General features: G+C 35.0%; 1 protein-coding gene across 2 annotated transcripts in view; it reads right to left on the reverse strand.

The window, feature by feature from the left end:
* Positions 1 to 7765: 7765 nt before the first annotated feature.
* PCDH17 (protocadherin 17) overlaps positions 7766 to 20891 on the reverse strand; it is a 91442-nt gene continuing 78316 nt past the window's right edge. Inside the window, exons 5-6 of one of the 2 annotated variants that reach the window (XM_086771794.1) lie at positions 20060 to 20134; positions 7766 to 12346 (exon numbers count right to left, since the gene is read on the reverse strand). In XM_086771794.1, coding sequence (XP_086627920.1) covers positions 11664 to 12346; positions 20060 to 20134 — 758 coding nt within the window. In that variant the 3' untranslated portion in view covers positions 7766 to 11663. Of the gene's footprint in view, positions 12347 to 20059; positions 20152 to 20891 lie in introns of both variants that reach the window. The other variant, XM_086771795.1, reaches the window with a different exon arrangement.

Below are 20891 nucleotides of genomic sequence, written 5' to 3' on the forward strand. Positions count from 1 at the left end.
TTTTGTGACAAAGAATGCTCTTTACTGTCACTGGCCCTGACTTTGCATCAGCCTCTTTCTTGTACACTGGAATCATATATAATGTAGACGAGACTGGTAGGGTCAGAAATCTTAATTTATTTATCGTGTAAGTGTAATGCCAGCCACCTCCTGTTTTCATTATACCAATCTAATGCTAGCCATTTCCTGTTTTCATTAGACCATTGTAATGCTAGACTCCTACTGTTCTCATTAGTGCAGGACTGTGTAATGGCAACCACCTCATGTTTTCATTATAACAAAACTGTATGGTGCCAGCTGACACTTATTTTACTTTACAGAATAGCATTTGAATGTAGTCATACTCTTTCCAAGGAAATATACACATAGATGTCGAGGACCTTAGAAGACTAAGGTCCCTAAGAAAATGTTGGGAAACACCCTTCCCGACTATTTTGTTGCTGGAAGAATGGCAGAGAAATCATACAGAATACACAGAAAAGAGGTTAATAGCTGGGGTTAAACTGTTGTGGAATGTGGTTAAATTCTGGCAACTGCCTTTCTGATCCATAACCTATTTGGGCTTCCAGAAGAAGACAAAAAGGTGATTGTAGTAGTTCAAGGTCTGCATGAGAGTTCTAGGGAAACTGAAGTTAAATTTCTGGCTCCAACACATATTCCCTGTGCAGAGTGTAACTTACAAATTCTCAGTCTTATTACTCCAGCTGTGACTGGTCTGGAGATAATAAGATTTTCTCTGTCCAAAACATTGAATTGCTTTGCTTTGTTTTGTTTTGCTGTGCTCCTGTAATACCTTTGCAATACAAAATATTTCACTACATATAAACAGTGGTTAAAAAGAAGCTGTGAGTCCTTCTCTAGGGTCTTCAAATTCTAATGTAATGATATTAAATAGTACTAAGAACTGCCCGATGACACCAAAATCTTCCATTGACAGATCTTAAAAAGGTAGCATCTTTGAAAGCAGGAAGGATTCTGTTACTAAGGTGCAGTTAAGTTGTGTTTACATGGGAAAGGATTATGGATATTTTAGTTTTTGTAGTAGGTACCAGAATAAAAAAAAAAATCCCTCTAATTCTAAAAGAAAAAAAAAAGTATAAGATATTGTGAAAGTATTTTTACTAAAAAGTTTTCTAGATTTCCCTAAAAAGTTTTCATTTAGATGTTCAGATTTCTGCCTGATATTGAACATTATAGATCTCAAAAAAGAAACCCTGTGTCATTGCTCTGTAAAGATGCTGCTATGTGGATGTCCTGCAAAATCATTGAAAAAAAAAAAAAATCTGGTTTACATAAGGGGACTGTGGCCTCGAGTCTATAATGAATGAATGAGCTGTGTTTTAGTCATGAGGCAGAGCCACCACGTCTGCTGGTACACATACATCTGCTGCCTCTGTTCTGAAGCCTTGGGAGCTTGAAGTGCTCTCTATCAGGACCAGAAAAAGCGCCACAGTGAAGGCCCTTATTCTGTACCTGACCAAAATTATCAGTTCTGCACAGTGACTTTGGTTTTAATTATTCATGTGATTCCAGCTTGTCATGTTTTATCTGTTGTATGTTTTAATGATTTATAGCTTCACTGTAGCTTGGGAGGAGAGGAAAAAAGCTCTGTGGACAGGTACTGTGAAAATAAAATGTTACTGTTATTATAAATACTGGTACTTATATTCATTTCTCTGGAAGAAAAGAGCTCTCTGGAAGAAAACAGCTCTTCAAAAGTATTTTTGTTGCACTCTTCCTGTCTTGATGTAAGAGTTGTGGTTTCAAAAAAAGGAAAGTGTTCTTTGTCATTCTCAGATTGCTGTATAATTAACATCACTAAATAGAGTAATTGACAGATGTGTATAAGTTTTGTTAAAATGATTAAAAGCTCTGCAAATCATAACCTGCCAGTGTTCCCTGGGAAACAAAGACCTATCCATCTGTTAGGGGACTCTGTAAATGAATGTAATGAGTCACCTTTAAAATGACAGCTGTCACCCATAGGTTTTGAGCCTTGAAGGAAGTGCAAAAAATATTCTGAAATACATGTAAACCAACAATCAAAAAAAATCCTTAATTTGTTATTATTTTGATCACCCCACTGTGGGAAGGGTGTAATAGCTTGTAATTTGCCTGTGATCTCTAGTGCCTGGATTAGGTCCAAGTCAATAGGAGGATAGTTATGTTTAGCGACATTACAGTTTGATAAGGCACTTTATGCCTGTATATATCTTTGCACATTCTCTGTCACAGTCTTCACAATGAATAAAATTTTATGAGCGTAGTGGCATGTGATAGCAGCACGTTTGAAAATAACTTCTTCTGAGCTGTGGAAACCCAATAAAATGGAACCTGAGGGATGGAACTGGGGGCTGGATGGGGGAGGGTGGTACTTTTTTGATTCACCTGCAAAGATGGTACACCTGTACTCCCTTTGCCTTCAATATATAAGTTGTTTTAGTAAAAGTAGGAGATTTGTCACTCCTTCACTTGTACTATTGTTTCCCCTTTCTAATACATTATCTGAAGGAGTGGTGGAGTCATAACATTTTCTGTGAAATAAAATGCAAATTCTGCTATGCAAATGGACCATTAAGAACTGAATTAGATTAAGCAGTGGTGGTAAATCAGCAATTATACTGCTTTTCTTTTTTTTTCTTCATTTTTATTTTTAAATAGCAAGATTCCAGCACAAATAAAATACAACAAGTCTGCAACACATGTTGCAGATGGTAATGCTAGTCACCACTAGAAGAGAAATCCTGGGGCTGCTGATGTGCTTTACTGAATCTAGCATACATTTTACCACCACTCTGATGCAGTCTTTAAAGCTAAGGATGCTGAGCAAAGTGCTTTGAGTCAGCTAGTAACACAGTATATTAATTACAGCTCATAATAACTTCCATTTTTACATAATTGTTGCATAGTTGTGCATGTTATGCCAAATAAAATCCGCAGTCTGGACTGGTGATTGTGATTAATACTTATGCTGCTGTTAAAAATGAGCATGCTTTTAGCTTCATTGATGTTGAAGATTTTCTGGATTATTTATAAAATGAAACAAAAATAATAATTAAAGAAATTCTCAAACTGAGCAAACAAGTGGTTCTTCAAATACAGTTTAACTGAATTTTATCTCTCTGCAAAAAGTGCATTCTGTGTTAACCAACACAGGCATTGAACAAAACTTGGTCTTCCTCCAGACCACCCTTCAAGGCTTGGAAATGTGGACTAGCATTTGCTAGTGTGCCTTACAAACACTCAGGATGAAGGAAAAAGAAAAAAAAAAAGAAAGTGAATGAGGAGGGCTGGCATCTGTTTACAAGAAGCTATGGGATTCAAGATTTCGCAGCAGCACCTGGTGGCTCCTTGAAACTGAATGTTGTCGTTGCCCATAGAAGCTTGAATTTCTTCCAGGCAGGAGGTGATGCGAACAGCACCTTAGACTATAGGAATTAAAGCAGAGCTGTCTCAGCTTTACATACTTGATCCCATAGTAAACTTGTGAAATCTCCATGACAGCTTTTTGAACAAGAGCACTTTTTATTCAGATGTCCTCCTGTTGTTCCTACTTCTACTACTGTTGCGGTAGTATGGTGGGTCCCTGACATTTGACCTCTGCTAAAGGGAGTCATACTAATTGAAAGTCTGCCCAAAGCATCATATTCTTTGTCCTTCTCTTTCTTAATTTATACCTCCAGCCACAATAACTTTTGCAGTTGCAGTGGATTAGCAGTCCAGAAAAGATTACTAGTAAGTGCTGGAGAATGAATCTTTTTAAAAAGGGGATTTCTTTGGAAATCAAGGCACTGAATGTACTTTCTAGTATTATATGGACTTTACCTACCTGGGTTTCTAGGTCTTCCATTCCTCTCTCCTATTTTAGCCCACTGGAACAGGTGTATTTAGAAAAGAATGGTGGTGGATTTATAGTCATCAACAACATTACTCAACCGAGTTGTGGAGGAAAAAGTGTCCATGAACAAGGTTATATTTGCCTTTTTTTTTGTTTGTTTGTTTTTCTTTTGGATTCTGGAGACTACTTTTCAAACACTTACCTTTTCAAAAGCTAAGTATTCTTTTCCTTTTAAAGGATTGCTGTATCTTCTTTTGACATGTACAAAAAGATTAAATCAACTAAATAAATCCACTTTCTATCCATAGTGCATCCCTAAATGAGTCAACTAAACAGACTCTGCTAAGGTAGCACTGGAGTGCTGTGCCAGTGAGCTGGTATATACTAGGGAGCTTGGTTCACATACTTACACTGATACCGGAGTTGCATAAGTTATTATGGGAGCATAACTACCAATCTTTGGAGTCTCTTCCAGTAGAAGATAGCATGAAAGAAGCACAGAATCTGGACAGAACTTTTATTCTGGAGCTTTCCATCACTACAGACTTTGAACTAAGGCAAAGCCTCAATGTTTTTAAGCAGCTTATCTTGTGGTCAAAGATAAAAGCTTATTAACAGTTGTTAATCTCTATTCTAAATCTCATATAACACAATGCTACCATAACGTTATTAAAATAGTTTCACATGTATTATTTTCTGCTGTACTTACTATACTCACTTGGTGTTATACAAATCCTTATTAAATGGTATAGCAGTGGCTTATATTCATTTTTGTTCTCAGTTTAGAATGAGACACAAGGGAACAGAAAGTAATTCCTATAGCAAATATGGCTTTAAGTATAGAAACTCAAAGGGTATTCAGAATAAATACAATTACTCACCTGGTCTCAGACAGTCCCTAAACATGTAGTCATAATGAAATACATTGTTATGAATCACATTATAGTTAGAAGATATCAAATGCATTAGTTAATTGTCCAGAATATATATCTCAGATGATTTTTTCCCTCATAATTTCAGTAAAAAAAAAAAAAATCTAAAAATAAATAATTTTCACTAAAGATGAAATAGATGTATGTTTAGTTATCAAGGAAATATGCTGATTTAGAGCTGACTAGTTTACTAAATGTGACACTCCTCTTAAGAGGATCTCCCACTGAATTCACAATAATGAATGAAGAATTTGTTCTTGAAAAGATAAATGTTTTAATTGGAAAAGAAAAATATTGTTTTAGTATATTTTAGCAACTTTATTAGGATCACACTTTAAAACAGAGACATTTAAGAAATAAATTGAGGACTTATCTACAAATATTATTATTTTTTTTTAATTATATGGTATGAAGCGCAAAACATCTTTGAAGATAGATGAGGAATCTGCTCTAAATTCTCCACATGAGAATAAATCCACTGTCTAAAGTATTTTAGATGGACTCATGAAAAGGAAGGAGTAGTGACTAATAAAAGGGGCACTTACAGAAATCATTATATCATGTGGATCATAAAAGATGCCTGTTGTAAGGGTTAAAAAAAAGTAGATACATGGAACATTTTCCTAAAGACAGTAATAACAGAAATAGATAAATGTAATTTTCTTACGGTCAGACAGGTATCATGTTTCCATTTTAATGCCAGCACAGTGATCTATATTTTTTTTATTACTCTCAAATCAAACCACTGAAAAGAGTTCTGTATTTGATTGCCTCTAAAATGATGGAAAATGTGCAACTATTATAAAATGTAATAGTAAATTTGTTAAAAAGTATTTCTTCTTGCATAAAAACCAAGTTTTCTGTGCTGCACTAGGAATAAACTGATTTCCAGATGCAACTTCACTGTTGGTTTTAACTTGGAAAAAGTTGGGGAAAACTGACTGACCAATCCCCTAGTTCTCTGGCAGCAGTTCAGTAGGTGCACTTTAACAAGATTTCCATATAGCTAGTGTTCAAGGTAATAAATACAATATGTTTTCAGAAGCAGAATTTTAATTATTCCATGTCTCAGGAGGTTAAAATCTAAATCTTTTGTCCAATAATCTATGTTTCAAGCCATGTCTATACTCTTGCTTCTTATGGACATTTTGGAGTCTTGTCCGAATAAAAGTTATTATCTCTAGCCCAAAGAACCTAAAGTAGGAACTATGTCAGAAAACTATTTTCATTTTTAAAACTAACAAAGGGTCCACAATTTGACCAGCATATATTTAGGAAAAAAAAAATAAAAAACAAACTTAAAAAAATATTTAAAAAGAATTGGTCTTCCAATGAGAGAAAAATGTTTCCTCTAAACTTGAACTAAATGTTTTTTTGTGAGCCAGGCATTATCGGAAACCATCAGCAATAAATAAACAAAGATACTGTGCTCTCTTCCCTGAATCATAACATATGCATTATGGAATATACATCTCAGAAAACTCTTAGATGGCTCATTAATTCCCTGATCCATTTCTGCATGCACTACTGATACTAAGGTGACCTTTCACAAATCAGCTATACGTGCAGCAGAGAGCCATCCCTTCTTTCTGCTGGAGAAATTTCATTTTTAGGGAAACATTAGTAACTGAAGAAATAAGCTTTCAGCTGCTTTTATATCTTAGACTCAATAAAGGATAAGGATAGGGTATTTATCCCATGAGTGAACACCCTGGAGCATTTATATGTGGTTGGCTTAAAGGAGATCTAAGAATCTCTGACAGACTGGCCACTTTCCAAATGAGAAATCAATGACTCTGTATGCTGGGTAAAGAAAAGCCAGGATGGTTTATGACTTGTTCTACATATACTGTGGATCCAGCCAAGCTCTGAATTGCACATAGTTGAAGACAGTAAGACAGCAACATCCCATGTCCAGTGAGGCCTTCAGCAGCATAAGGTACATTCTGGCAGGGCTCTGCACAGACAATGGCTTGCTAGATTTTGGAATTCAGCCTGCAGAAAGACAAATATATGTAGCAAGAAAAAGGGAAGGGAAAAAAAGGGGATTTTCTGCGCCTAGGATAGCCAGCTAACTAGATGCAGGCAGTTTCGTTTCTGGCAAAGAGACTTGCAGAAATCACGCAATGGGTAAAAGATAATTCTGCCTGCAGGACTGGCGCATATCTTCATAATACCTGCAGTATCTGAACAAACTGAAATTCTATTTAACTGTCAAAAACCAATGCCTATTTACTTAATTATTGGTAAAAACCTCCAAATAAACAAACAAAAAAGCCCCAATCCAAACCCCCTAAGAAACAAAAAAAATCCAGCATGGAGGCTCTACACTATTTGGTATGTCATTGCTACAATCTCATAGGAGCAGACAGAAAGGGCCACATATTCTGAGGGATTTATCACGATACTGAAACAGAACAAAAAAAAAGCAAACAAAAAAAAAAGAGGTTAACGAAAATGTTAAATTGTAACAGCAAACTCAGACAACCAGGCATAGAACTTAGTCATATTTTTCCCAGCATTTTGCTATGTTGTTTAGAGCAACATGAATAAAATTATTTACCTCTATTACTCAGGCTCTTAAGAAAGACACGTTTTAAAAATCCCCAAAACCCCAACTTTGAGAACTTATACCCTCATTTATAACACTTTTGGTGAACTCATACCAGTGTACTAAACCAAACTATCCTTTCTTCAGCTCTATGTTTCTATAAGCAAATAACAGCCTGTACGGACTCAGCACATCAGCTGCTTAAAAGATAAACCTACCCAGCTTGATGAAAACTCTTCACCACCTTCCTGTTGAGAGAAAACAGTTATACATTTCTAATAAATGAAGCAGGAACTGTCATTTTTTTGGCAAACTGATAACTAGCTGTAACAGCCGCATTGCCACAAGTCGCTTTTCCAAAGTAATTACCATCAGGCTCCCTGTGGTATGCAGTGTTTAACACATTTCTACTGTGTTAATGAATGCAAAAGCAGGCAACACCACTATTAGTAATTGCTTTTTATTCGTAGTCCTCATTTTCCAGATAGGTCACATTAAACACAGCCATTAAACAATAGCGGTTGAGATAATCCATACAATGTATGCTGCTTTTATTTGTTTGTTGTGTCATTCACCAGTCATTGGTGCAACTTTGAGCCATATGGGGAGACAGGGGCTGATAAATGCGAATGCCAACCTGTATCACAATTGGGCCAGAGAAGTCAAAACCTTAATCAGGTTTCATTCAATCACACTTCAAATCAACAAATCTTGATAGCCAGAACTCCCATTTGAATTAATGCAATAATAATAATCACTGCCTGATGTCAAAAGAAAGTAATGAAGCAATAATGAGTATATTATGCTAGGCTTCAGACTCCTCCTTGACCTCAGCAATTTTCCTTCCATTGGACAGTAATAAGCAGCTTGAAAGTTTGTTTGAGTGGTGTATCCTGCTCCACTATGAGTAATGTTTGACTTCTAGGGGGTGACTTGAACTGGGAAACCTATATTTTCAAGCCTAAATCACAGTTCAGAAGAATTTCTTTCCTGACAAATATGTCAAGAAAAAAAAAAAAAAAAAGAAACAAAACAAAAAAGGTCTAATTTCTTAGTCCTGATTTGATTGGCCAGTTGTTCAAGGAACTCCCAGTTGCTGGCTTTCATTAATTAAAAAAAAGATATAGAATGCCTTATTCACTATTCACAGTGTACAGTACAATTTTATTAGTTACTTAACTTGCCTCCCTTAATTCAGCCATTCTCTTTATAAACATGTGGTAGATATTTTCTTTCAGTCTTATAAAACATGTATATAAGGAATGAGAGAAAACACTCATAAAGTTGATCTTTCATTGCTGCCTCTTTCTCCAGTGGTGACAGTAGGGATATCATGGAGAAAAAAAATACTTTTAAAATTCTTTTGTGTGTACTACTTCCTTCACAAACAATCATGTTAATTTTGACTGAACCAGCAAAACTCATATTGTTACAAGCTCTGCTGATTTAATGGTTTGTTATGTATCCATTTTAAATTTTGAAACAGATTCTTTTTTAACTGAGGAAATCCTTATTGGAAGCAGTATGCCAGAGATCTACAACACAAGGCAGTTGTCAGCCAAATTTAAAAAAAGCAAGATTTCCTAAACTGTTCTATAAAGCTATGAGTCATGAATTCTGAATTACCTCAGAGTGGTAAATAAATAATCACTACTAAATACAGATAATGTGTTAAACAGCTAAAGCTAGTAAATCACTAGTGACAGAGAGCCTTAAGGTAAATTCCTCTTACATTGGCACAGCCCTTTCTCAGAATGTTGTGGTTTTATGTCTTCAGAAACACACAATGAATTGTACAACTGGTTACTCAATGTTAAAATCATTTATAAAATACACAAATCTCCATCACTTGACTGCATTTACATACTGGCTTAGATTTTGCTGAATAATGGATCTCACTGGCAGAGCTAAAAACTTGGTGCACAGACACTGAAGTGATGGGCACCACAGAAATACGTATAAGAGACTGATCAAATAATAAGAAATCCTCTCCACTATGGAATTTGAAGCTATCAAGCTATCACGCAAAATCAGTCTTGGGTCTCCTGGCCAAAAAGAAAACAAAATTATATAACACAGACAACACCACATTTTAGATACATAAATTGTCCAAAACATGGAGAGTAGTTTGATAAAACATGTACAAGTTCCTTTTTTTTTGCATGTAATTGTAGACTTTTTTAATAGCAGGAGCTAAAAGCAAACTATAAGAATGGTTGTCTCCCAAATACAATTCACTGTAGGACTGATCAGCTAAAATCACCATTTAGCAGCAATCCCAACATCAAAATAGGGTGTTGGGGCAATTTTCTTTCTTGAACTGATGAAAACTATGGCTTTGTGGGATTAAAGATTGCCAGCCTCTTTTATATAAGTTTATATAGTACAGCTTAAACATAATAAACTAAACACACTGTTTTTAAACAAGCTGCCATAGTGGTATTTCCACCAGGGTATCTGAAGGGACAAGTCCTGAGCTAAACATTTTATTCTTCTGCTTCTTCTTGTTCTGTGCAAGTTCATTTTGAGTGTGGGTTGGTTTTCGATTTGCATCTGAAGACAATTTTGAATTTTTCAAGTGCAATAAAGACACCCTTAAAAAAAAATATAAAAGTAGAAACTATATCCCAAGTTATTCTGTAAATACTTTTCAGAACAAATGAAAATCAAACTAAAAACAATACCCCCAAATAAACAGTGTATATCTAAAACTGCAGTAAACAATTGCACATTCTCAAGAATCAAATAAAATATGGTCCATCCCACATTGGCACTGACATGTTTTTCAGCTCTATCAGCTTAACAGCAAAACTTTGAAAATGATGGCATTTCTTAAGAAGTGAATCAAATATCCTACATTAAACAGGCTGGCTGCTTGTGTTTGGAAAATAACCAAGAAGGTTCCAGATGTTGGTTCAAGTGTAATTTTTTGTTATTAAACATGGGTTTGCAATACAAGCTTCTACAAGGACTTGCACATAACCATGACTGATGGATGTATGTGTAGGCCGGTCAGTTAGCTCCATCAGCTCACTCAAACACATTTTGAACAGATTATGTACTGCAGTACTTTGTAGACCATACATTAAACAAGAGACTTTGCTCTGAGGCACTGCTTCCCACAATCCATGGGGAAAAGGAAGCAGGAAAAAACAAAACTCATAGAGTTCGACAGCTACCGAGGCAACACTTGCCATTTACAATATAAGCCCAAATATTTTTGCAACACAACTATATATTAATTTAATAAAATACACAATATAGCTCTTATACACTCAACAATTTGGCTCATATGCACTGAATCTGCAATAAATCAATAAAAATATGTCATTTGATGTAAACACACTGAATCTTCTTACATTTGCACATTTAAATGATCATGTGATTTGTGTGGATGCCTAAGACATTTTTCACTTTCCTGAGCTATTTTAGTGTCCACAAATGAATAAAAAAAAAGTGTTAATAATGTTAATTTCTTTTCTGTATTACCCTTAAAGGTAAGTATTTTTTTTTAACTTTCTTTTACTTCAGTTTTTTTTTAAACTTAGCACTAACTATTTATAGTTTTGTTGGACACTAAAATGCTAAATAGATATTAAAATCTTCTTTTCTTTTTTTTTTATCAAGTGAATTAGCTTATGTGTGTGCAGGACAAGATGGACTATATCATTTTACATTTAACCTTAATATGATATGAAGTGTTTTACTAATGATCAGGATATGTTTTGTTGAATAATGATCTGGAATGGTTATCTTTTTTTTGTTTTCTTGTTCTTTTTTTTTTTTTTTTTCGTATTTGTGGCAGATAGCTTTGTACATAAATGTTTACCACAAATGAATGTTAATGTTTGGTGTCGCTTGGACTACTACAAGAACTCTTTTTAGGATTTTCAGTAGAAGCCTGTGGTGACTGCTGGAAATCCACCACAGATCAGAATCTTTCAACCCTGTTTTTCTTGGGGTTTATACGTAAACAGTAAAGTCAGCATCAGCTATTGAGGACAGTCTTAAAGTATCAGACGTATTTCCATTCCACCTTTCTCACACCTTCCTATCAGATTGTCAAAATGGCACCGTCTTTCCTTCTTTCATTTTGTTCTTAGTGTACTTGACTCTGTCCTAATGAAAGTTTGGTCAAAATGAAACCAGTGTTATCTGTCAAAAAGAAAGAGCAGTGAAAAGAACATACTTGTGGGCACTTCAGATGTTCACTAAAAGCCTTAAAGCAGCATTGGTCTTCCTTCATTCATGTAAATCTGTTACAACCAGGGGATTTGTTTATTTATTTACTTTTAATCAGCAGAAGAGGAATGTAACTGCCAGCCTGTCCTTATTTTCCCCCTTACTTTCTGATAGCCACAGGGTCACTTCCCCGACAGTCCTGCAAGAGCTTGTCTATTTCTCTCACAACTTCCTCAGCATCCACCGACTCCCTGCCTAGATCCCGAGCTGAACGGTCTAACTGCTCCAGAACAGAGTCCATCTCACTCGAGTCTCGGCTCACTCGGGAATGCACATCTGCAAAGGCCCTAGCCATCTGATCTGATGCAATGAAGGGAGCGTCTTTTGACTGTTTACTAGGCGATAGATACTGACTGTCAGTTGACAAGTACTGGCTGCTTGGATCAGCCAAGGCTCCTGATTTCACTTCACAACCATCCAGTGGTCCTTTTGTTGAGGTGCAAGGCTCAATGCATGTCTTGGTTGGGCTGCTCGATGCTGAGGGAACCTCCTGAAGCAGAGGACTCAGGGCACGTTTGGCTTTTAAGTAAGGTTTAACATTGGCAATGAGAATAGTGTGCTCTCTCTTGTCTTTCCCAAATGTACAAAAAGTCTTTTTCCCAGTGGGATTCACAGTTTCATATGTCTCAGTCTCAACATTAGCTTCAACTGTGGGTACAAAGAGATTTGTGCGATAATCTGCATTCTCAGCCTGACTGGCTGCAGGGAACTGTGGCATCCAACACCTGTCAGAATGACCAAGCACTCTGCATTCATCTGTGCAGTTAACACATTCTTCTTGCTCTGTAAAACAAAGAAGAAAGAGAAAAAAATCTAATTATAAGTGGATTTCTTTAAACTAATGGATAGGCTATGATCGGCACGTGATGGGCTTACTTGACATCTGGTTTCTTAATTATGGAGAAAAAGAAGAAGCTATAATTAAAATCTTTCAGAAGGATTGCGTAAACCTGCTAGTTGAGAAAATAGATTTATTTAACTCTGTTCTCTAGGTATTAAAGCATTCACACAGCCCAATGGAAGTATATAGGGGTCATTAGAGAATCATTCTCAGTGGAACTGAGCTTCATCTGTAAACTAATCTGCTGTATAAATTCGTTAGGCTTTGTTCTGTAAAACTCATCCTAGAAAAGAGTGAACAGTACTTGAGGAATTAACTTTTCAAATCAAATAACTGAGCAATGACTGCCTTTCTGGAAATACAAACACTTCATAAAAACCAGAAAGCTGGCTTTTCATTTTTTTTGTCACCTCCATTTGGTTTATAATTGTTATGTTGTGTGACAGTACCAAAATAAGAAGGTTTTCTTAAAAACCCTGCTTTTCCTGCTGAGAACAGAGAACTAGAATTTTCCATCAATATGCATTAAATATCAGCTTTTTTAAAAAAAGCACATATTGCAATTTTATTAGACATAAGTATGGATTATGCAATCAGTTTTCCCCTTTTTTGTTTTGGTGCAAGTAACTGAAAATGGATTTGCTCAATACATACAATTTGGAACAATGACAAATGGTGACACACTATTTGAACTGATAACATTTCCAGATAGGATTTCTGTGTTCTTATTTCTTTCAAATTTCTTTCAAATAATATAGTTAAATAAGATCTTTTTATTCACTACATTTTTAGAACATAAATTTTGATACTTCCTGTTCTACAATTCAAAGACATAAAGAAAACATTCTGCTTTAAAAACTTAACTTGTCTGTCATTTTACATTAATAGAATATGTTTAGGCTAGCACTTTTTATTTTATAATTGTACACATTACTCTAACCCAATGTCAGGAATAAAGAAAATTCCAGAAATATCCCTTAAATCTCTTTTTTTTTTAGAAAAACACAACTCTGATCCAAGTTGCTTTCTTTTTTCGTAGTCTCAGTATTCTACAGTCAATACCGATAGACTGAATCCTTTTGTTGTTTCTAGGTTTCAGTCAGCTATGCACTGGTCTTTAGCTAGTAAGCATTTTCTTCCACAAAATGGGCATATGAGTTCAAATATTCTTTCTATTTGAGAATGTGGTATTTTAAAAATGCCTGGAATTTGAGATAGGCAAAAAAAAATATGAGTATACCTTTAAATGTAAGAATGAAACACACGCATACAGATACGCACAACAGGTTTTCAGAAAAGCAGAACAAACTTGTTGACTCAAAACCAGGGAAAATTTAAGTGATCATCATCTTTCTAAATTAGAAAATACATTCTTAGTAATCTTATAATACCACCACCAGACTCGTGGACAGTTGCACTGCATAAACAGAAAGAGGGTAGTTTTAGATTGTACATGAGGACGCAACTCTAATATGAGGGTGGTTAGAGACTGGAACAGGTTTTCCAGAGAAGTTGTGGATGGTCCATTATTGCAAGATGTCAGTCAGGTTCAACAGGGTTTTGAATAACCTGATCTAGTGAAATATGTCCCTGTCCATGGCAAAGGGATCTTTCAAGGTGCCTTCCAACCCACACCATTCTATGATTTTATGACTTCTAAGGAAAAGTAAGCTGCATGCTGGTTTTAGTGTACAACAAAACTATCATAATGAAAAGCAAAAACCCAACCCTGGGACTGTAACACAGTGACAGAACTGGGAAGAGTTTAAGCAAGAGATTTAAGTTTGTGGAGTTTCATTTTACTTCACTTGAAGAGACGGCATTGGGATGCATAACAGTAGACACAACATATGTGGTAACACTTGCTTAATGGAAAGGGAGTAATACAAGTAGAGGATGTTGCTATACATCTCATTCCCCTGATTAGTTCACCTCCACTATAGTTCTCTGTGTCTAGTTTTCCAGAGCTTCTACAGCATCAAACAGTTGCTGCTTAAAACAGCCAAGTGAAACTGCTACTCTCTCTCTCTCCCCCAAAAAAAAAAACAAAAAAAGGAAAACATAAAACTCCACAAACAAAACCAAATAAAAATATTTTAAAAGGCACATGGGGCAAGAGCATTGGAGAGGAATGTTCCAAGCTTCTGTGGGAAGGGCAATAGTTAATACTAGTCAGATTTGATTACGTTTTGTCACAGAAATTCAACAGAAATAAACAAACAAAAAAATGCCCCCCAGCACAACCATTTCAATGTTATTTCTAGAACTTTAGGTTTTGCACATGCTTGCTATTAATTATGTTTTTTCTTTTTCTCTTTCCCCTAATCCTACAGAGCAGATTTGTGGCAAGCTCAGCCTCTAGCTTTGGAAGTGGACCTATATAGTAAGGAGAAATAATAGGTGTTTTGTTTAGGATTTTTTTTAACCGTATCTAAAATGATTTTTCTCTTATATGGAATTTATGACAATGCTGAGTAAAAGTTTTCTGGCACTTTCAAAGGTTTCTCTAAGCAATTAATCAGCTTTCCAACTAACTGTTTTTTGTAAACTTAACTATCCTTTGTATGAATTTTTGAAAGCAGTTTTGATCCCTTTTTAACAAGAGATTAAAATAAAAACATGCTCCATGTTAGCTACCATAAAATGCTCAGAATTGCACAATTGATGGACCAACACTTATCTCTGCTGCTCTCTCTCTTTTCAATTATCCCATCAAAGCAGGACACTTCTTTGCTCCTTTCTTTCTCACAGAAAAAAAAGAAAAAAAAAGAAAAAAAGAAAAAAAGAAAGTAGCTCTTCCTGTAAAACTTTCTAACCATATTTAATGTGTAAAGAGCTCATAGTGTACCAGTTGGGAAGATCTCAATACATTACAGCCTATTTCATTAAACGACAGAAAAACCATCTGTAGAAGGGAAACTCTTCCTAACTTTCAGGTAGTGGTTTTGTGTCATGCTATCTTAAAATACATTAACTAAATGTTCATATATTTATATAAAATTGTCTGCTATCTACATTGACAACATATATATATGTATAGGAAATATACAACTGTGAAATTCTATTTTGACACTGTCTCTTATTCTAAAACTTGACTGAACGGTATTTTTTTTTTTTAAAAAAATAAAAATATTCCCTGAATGGAGATTGAAATTAACAAACTTTAAATGAAAAGTAAAGATCAGAGAAGTTCTCAGCCACTGGAAACTAGTGAACTACACTAGGTATTCAATACTGTGCCAAAAACTATATGTTGAGATTTTCAAGACTGATTGATTATGTTAATTTTCTTATAACCAAGTTACATTCTAAGATTTTAAATTCTTAGCTCCTATGAATGTGCATACACATACACTAGGTATGAGGATAACTCTTACACAGTACTTATATTATTCATTAATGTCAATAAAAATACAAAGTTTGCTGTCAATCTCTAAGTAAAAGAGATATATATTATATAGCATATATATGTTATATAGATTGCATGCCATATCTTCCTTCCACTTCTCATTTCCTGCATTTGCTAAAGCAGTTTTTATACTTGTATTCATACTCACAGTATCGACTAATTTTCCATTTCTGCTCCCTGGGCATCCTAGCAGTGACTGAATTAAATATGAAGCCGAAAAAGAAGAAGAAACAGATACTGAATGACCTTGAAGTGAAAACCACCTGCATTGCATGAGCTTTGGTGCGCTAGTCTTGAAAATCTGTGTCTTCTCACTTCACTCTTTTATGTCACATCATAGGAAACGGATTTTGAGTATTGATTATCATACATTATAAGCTGCTTGTCTCACCATTAGCCTGTAATTTTGACTGCTACAGCTAGCAGACAGTGAAGAAAATCGAACAGGCACTTTTGTACTAGCAGCAGAAACTGTAAACACAAAGTGAACTATCACCACTGAGGGCCAAGTTAGTATATATAAGAAAAGAGAATAAATTTAACCATAAATATATAAAAAATATATATGTAAAATAGCTCATATACTGTGCTGTACAGCAAGATGTGCTGGTAGAGTGATATGCACCATCAGTTTGTATCTCTATACTTGTCTCATTGTGGTTGAAAATAAACCCTTAACAGTGCAAGTGTGTACAATAAACAGAGGCAGCCTAGAGGTTTTCCTAACTCTCTGGAGCTTTAAGGGTAAACAGTTAGAAGTGTTTTATGCACTTAGGGGAAAACATACACTAAAATAGAACTGCTAAATTATCAGCCATACAAAGAAAAGGAAACAAGCTATCTGGAAATAACAGTCACCTAGATAGAAATGTATATTGGATAGAAATTTAGGATGGTGTAGGATGAAAGTTAGGTTGGCAACATATAAAATGCAATGCAAAGTATGTATTTTTGTGCACTGTAAGACATACCTTACTTATTTTATTCTATATTACCAGAGGAGCTAAATTTAACATCTGACTTCTGCAACAAGCTTAAGGCAAAAGATACTTTTATTGTGCTATCTTTAATTTCCTGTGCTTTTCTCATAAATATTGTGAACAGCATTAAATATGGGTACTGATTCCACTCTAAATATACAACACTATAAAGTTAATTAATTAATGCTTTAGATAGCAGGCTCCTTTCAATGGCCAAAACTGAGATATCTTATTTTGACTCACTAATTATATGAAATTTGCATAATGATAACAAAGAAGAAACTCAAGAATTCTTTTTTTAAGCAGCAACTTAATGTAGCCAAACTAAGTCAATAAATACAATATTTTTCTAATTTAATTAGACCTTAATTATTTAAATTACACATACATACATCAAGCAGAAAAGCAAATGAGAAGTAAACAGTCCATGTACATAAAACATCAGCATATAAACATTTTCAAGAAATAATTCATAGAGTAACTTTATAAGATTAAGAACACAAAACTCTGTATCAAAGTACTACATAGAACCATAGAATAGTTTGGGTTGGAAAGGTCCTTTAAAGGTCATCTAGTCCAACCCCCTGCAAGAAGCAGGGACATCTCCAACTAGATCAGGTTGCTCAGAGCCCCGTCCAACCTGGCCTTGAATGTTTCCAGGGATGGGGCATTTACCACCTCTCTGGACAACCTGTTCCCTCATTGTAAACAACTTCTTCCTTATATCTAGTCTAAATTTACCCTCCTTTACTTTAAAAAACATTAACCCTTTTCTTATCACAACAAGCCCTGCTAAAATATTTCTCCTCATCTTTCTTATAAGCCTCTTTTAAGTATTAAAAGGCTGCTATAAGGTCTCCCTGGAGCCTTCTGTTCTCAAGGCTGAGCAACCCCAACTCTCTCATATAATGTCACAGTAAATATATAGGCTTGTGTATAGGGGAAATCAGATTTAACTATAGTAGATATACACATATATATATATATATGCATTTATATATATGTGAGTATGTATATATTTATATATAAGTATATAAACATGTATTTAAAATCTTATTTCTCCTGTACACAAGTCTGGACATATAGCTAGACCTAGATCTAGACAATCATATTCCTCCCAAAACCTCTAAATGATGTTATAGAATTATATTTGAAGTTTAACAAGGCAAACAGAGTTCAGATCATTATAATTTATAAGATTTGACCTGGTAAATAGTCAAGTGCATTCTTTTCTAAGAACTTCCTACTTACAAAATGCAAAAAGAAGTGGCTTTATATTACCATATGCTCATAATATAGTTAGATTAGTAAGTGAATAACACTGAATATTTTAAAATATCAGTAGCTTTTGTTATTTTTTTTTATTGTCCCAGGAAATGCTGAACTATCTTTCAGATATCTTCGTTCTTTAGTCTTTTTTTTTTCTCTTTCCACAGGTGACATCTATTTTTTACTATCACATAAACACCTCAATCTAATTGACTTTTCTTTTTCTTCTTTTCTACAAATGTGGAAGCTAAGAAATAATCATTAATTGTCAGGGACGGCTCACTGGCTGACTCAGTTGCCTGCAATGGCTATCAAGTAACACCTCTAAATAAAAAATACCCTGGAGTACCCATTCCAAGTTGTGTATCTTCTTGTGGAAACATACAGTTTTGTACTGCTGATATGATCTACCTTCACTCTTGAAATGCTCTAGTCTTCATTGCCTTACAAAGTGAAGAGTAATGCACATGTTTTCTAACCCTTGTTTCACATTACAAAGAAAAAAATCTGCCTTTGAATGCATGCATGGAGTTCACACTGACTTCCCTAGGAAATAGATTCATTTCACCCTTGATGTTGTACATTTGTGTTCATTATTGAAAATATTTCCATTTAGAATTCACTCAATAATGAAACAAGGTGTGAAATCCTCTGTAGCTTGTATTTATCTGGTCTAACCACAAACACATTATGTAAAAAAAAAAAAAAAAACCAACAACAAACCACTGGTACTTGCTTTAGACTAATAAAATAAGCTATATTTTACATATTTTCATACCTTGAATAGATATGAAAGATCTGTATTTTCTGTACATATGTGTAAACAGGTGGACAATAACTGGTGTCTAATGTCTAATAAAGAATATAAATAACTCTTCCTTTCAGAACTTCAGTAATTCCTACAATGTGACCAGAAAATCTGCCAGAATTGATATGAAATGGTGTCTTAATTTTTTATTTGAGACAGGCAATTACCTTTACTAAAGAACTGAAAAGACAATAAGTAGGTATTTATTACAGGAGAAAAATAATGGGCTGCTTTGACATGTCCTAAACACTAGGGCTATATGACAATTCTGATGAGAACAATCAGCTGAAGTACTACTTCTCTGGTTGGATTCCTATTTAATTACCATTGATTTTGACATAAATGAGCAGAGGTAAACAAATACTTCTATATACATGCTTGCTGTTATTAAACAGAGCTGTCTCCAAGTATTGGAGTATTTATATTGGTTTGTCTGTTTAAAGGCTCCTTTCAGTTAGGCAAAACAATTACATAGCTCAGATTAGCAAAATGACTGGGAGTAAAATGAGAATGAACTGCCACTTTTTTAAAACCTCTTGGATCTTGTGGTCTTTTCCTGCTAAGAAGAGGTTTAGATTGGATATTAAGAAAAATTTCTTCTCCAAAAGAATTGTAAAGCATTGGAATAGGCTGCCCAGGGAGGTATTTGAATGGCTGAGTCACCATCCCTGGAGGTATTGAACAGATGTGTAGATATGGCACTTAAGGATATGGTTTAGTGGTGGACTTGGCAGTGCTAGGTTAATGGTTGCACTTGATGGTCTTAAAGGTCTTTTCGAACCTAAATGATTCTATGATTCTATGTTATAACTACAAACTTCTGAAGTCTCTAATCATTACACAGAGTGTCCCTCTTGTTGGTTGTTGGAGTTTTGTTTGGGTTTTTTTTTTGCTTTTTTGGTTGTTTTCTAGACACAGGATAAAGATAACATATCTTTTATATCGACATGGCAAAAAAAAAAACCCACTTCAAAAGCAACAAAAAGCTGGTAGGCTTAGAGATTTAATTCTAGTTCACCTTTGTCCCAAATCATAAGTATTGGAGGAATATTGCAGGATTACATGGAGCACTACAGAACATTTAACATTTTTCTTATGAAAGAAGGCTTTAAGTTCATGTTTTTGATTTAATGGCAAACACATATTTTTATTTAAAGACAGCATAAGAGCAAGAAAACATTTTTGTTACCTGAAAATTTTCCATCCTCACAGCGGGCTGGTCCACAAATCCCAACAATGGGTCTTTGGCCTCTGCCTTGCTGTTCTGGAGGCAAATCAGACCTGTGAGTCACAGACAGGGATAGGCTCTGCTTCCAAAATTCACAACACTGTCAAAACTTCCACAGCAGAAAAACAATTGCTATTTGTGGCCCAGGTACAGCTCATAGCTGTGTTTCTCAAATACTATACTATGTTTCTCAAATGTACAAACACAGAAGTTTATAGATGGCAGTGAACTGAAAATGTCTGACTAATAAAAAGACTGCCTCATTTCTTGCTATCAGAGGAGAAAGAGGAGAGGCTGAGAATGGACACTCAGTTTTGGTTTCCAGAGTTTGCCTGTAAGTCAGGCTGGCACTACTCTAATTTGCGGTAAAAAAGACCATATGACAGTCATGAAAAGCTATTTTGGCCTCTTCCCCATCCCACCATAAAAAACTCTTCCTAGCCCAGGGCTGCAGGCAGGAAATGTACAAGGGCTAGCTGTGTCAGCCCTCCATTTAGCTAAGAAGCTACAGGGAAACTTTAGTAGTCTGACATATTCATAGTTTAAAACAGTAAATCTTTGTTGTGCAGCCCAAAAGCTGTTTCCTAGAAAAGAAGAAAAACAAACCTGCAGTAATTAACAGAAGAGAACAGGCTTGTGGATCTGTTAGAAAGAACATTTTTAATATAACACATTTTCCTACTCTTGATCAAGGCAGTTCCACAAATTTTACAGTGGGATTGTTTCAATACTGGCACCTAAAAATGCAATGACTCTTAAATTTGAAGCATAACTGAATTTGCGTAATCATTTA

Source organism: Chlamydotis macqueenii, chromosome 1 (genome assembly GCF_036417535.1).
Source record: "Chlamydotis macqueenii isolate bChlMac1 chromosome 1, bChlMac1.mat, whole genome shotgun sequence".
NCBI classification, from domain to species: domain Eukaryota; kingdom Metazoa; phylum Chordata; class Aves; order Otidiformes; family Otididae; genus Chlamydotis; species Chlamydotis macqueenii.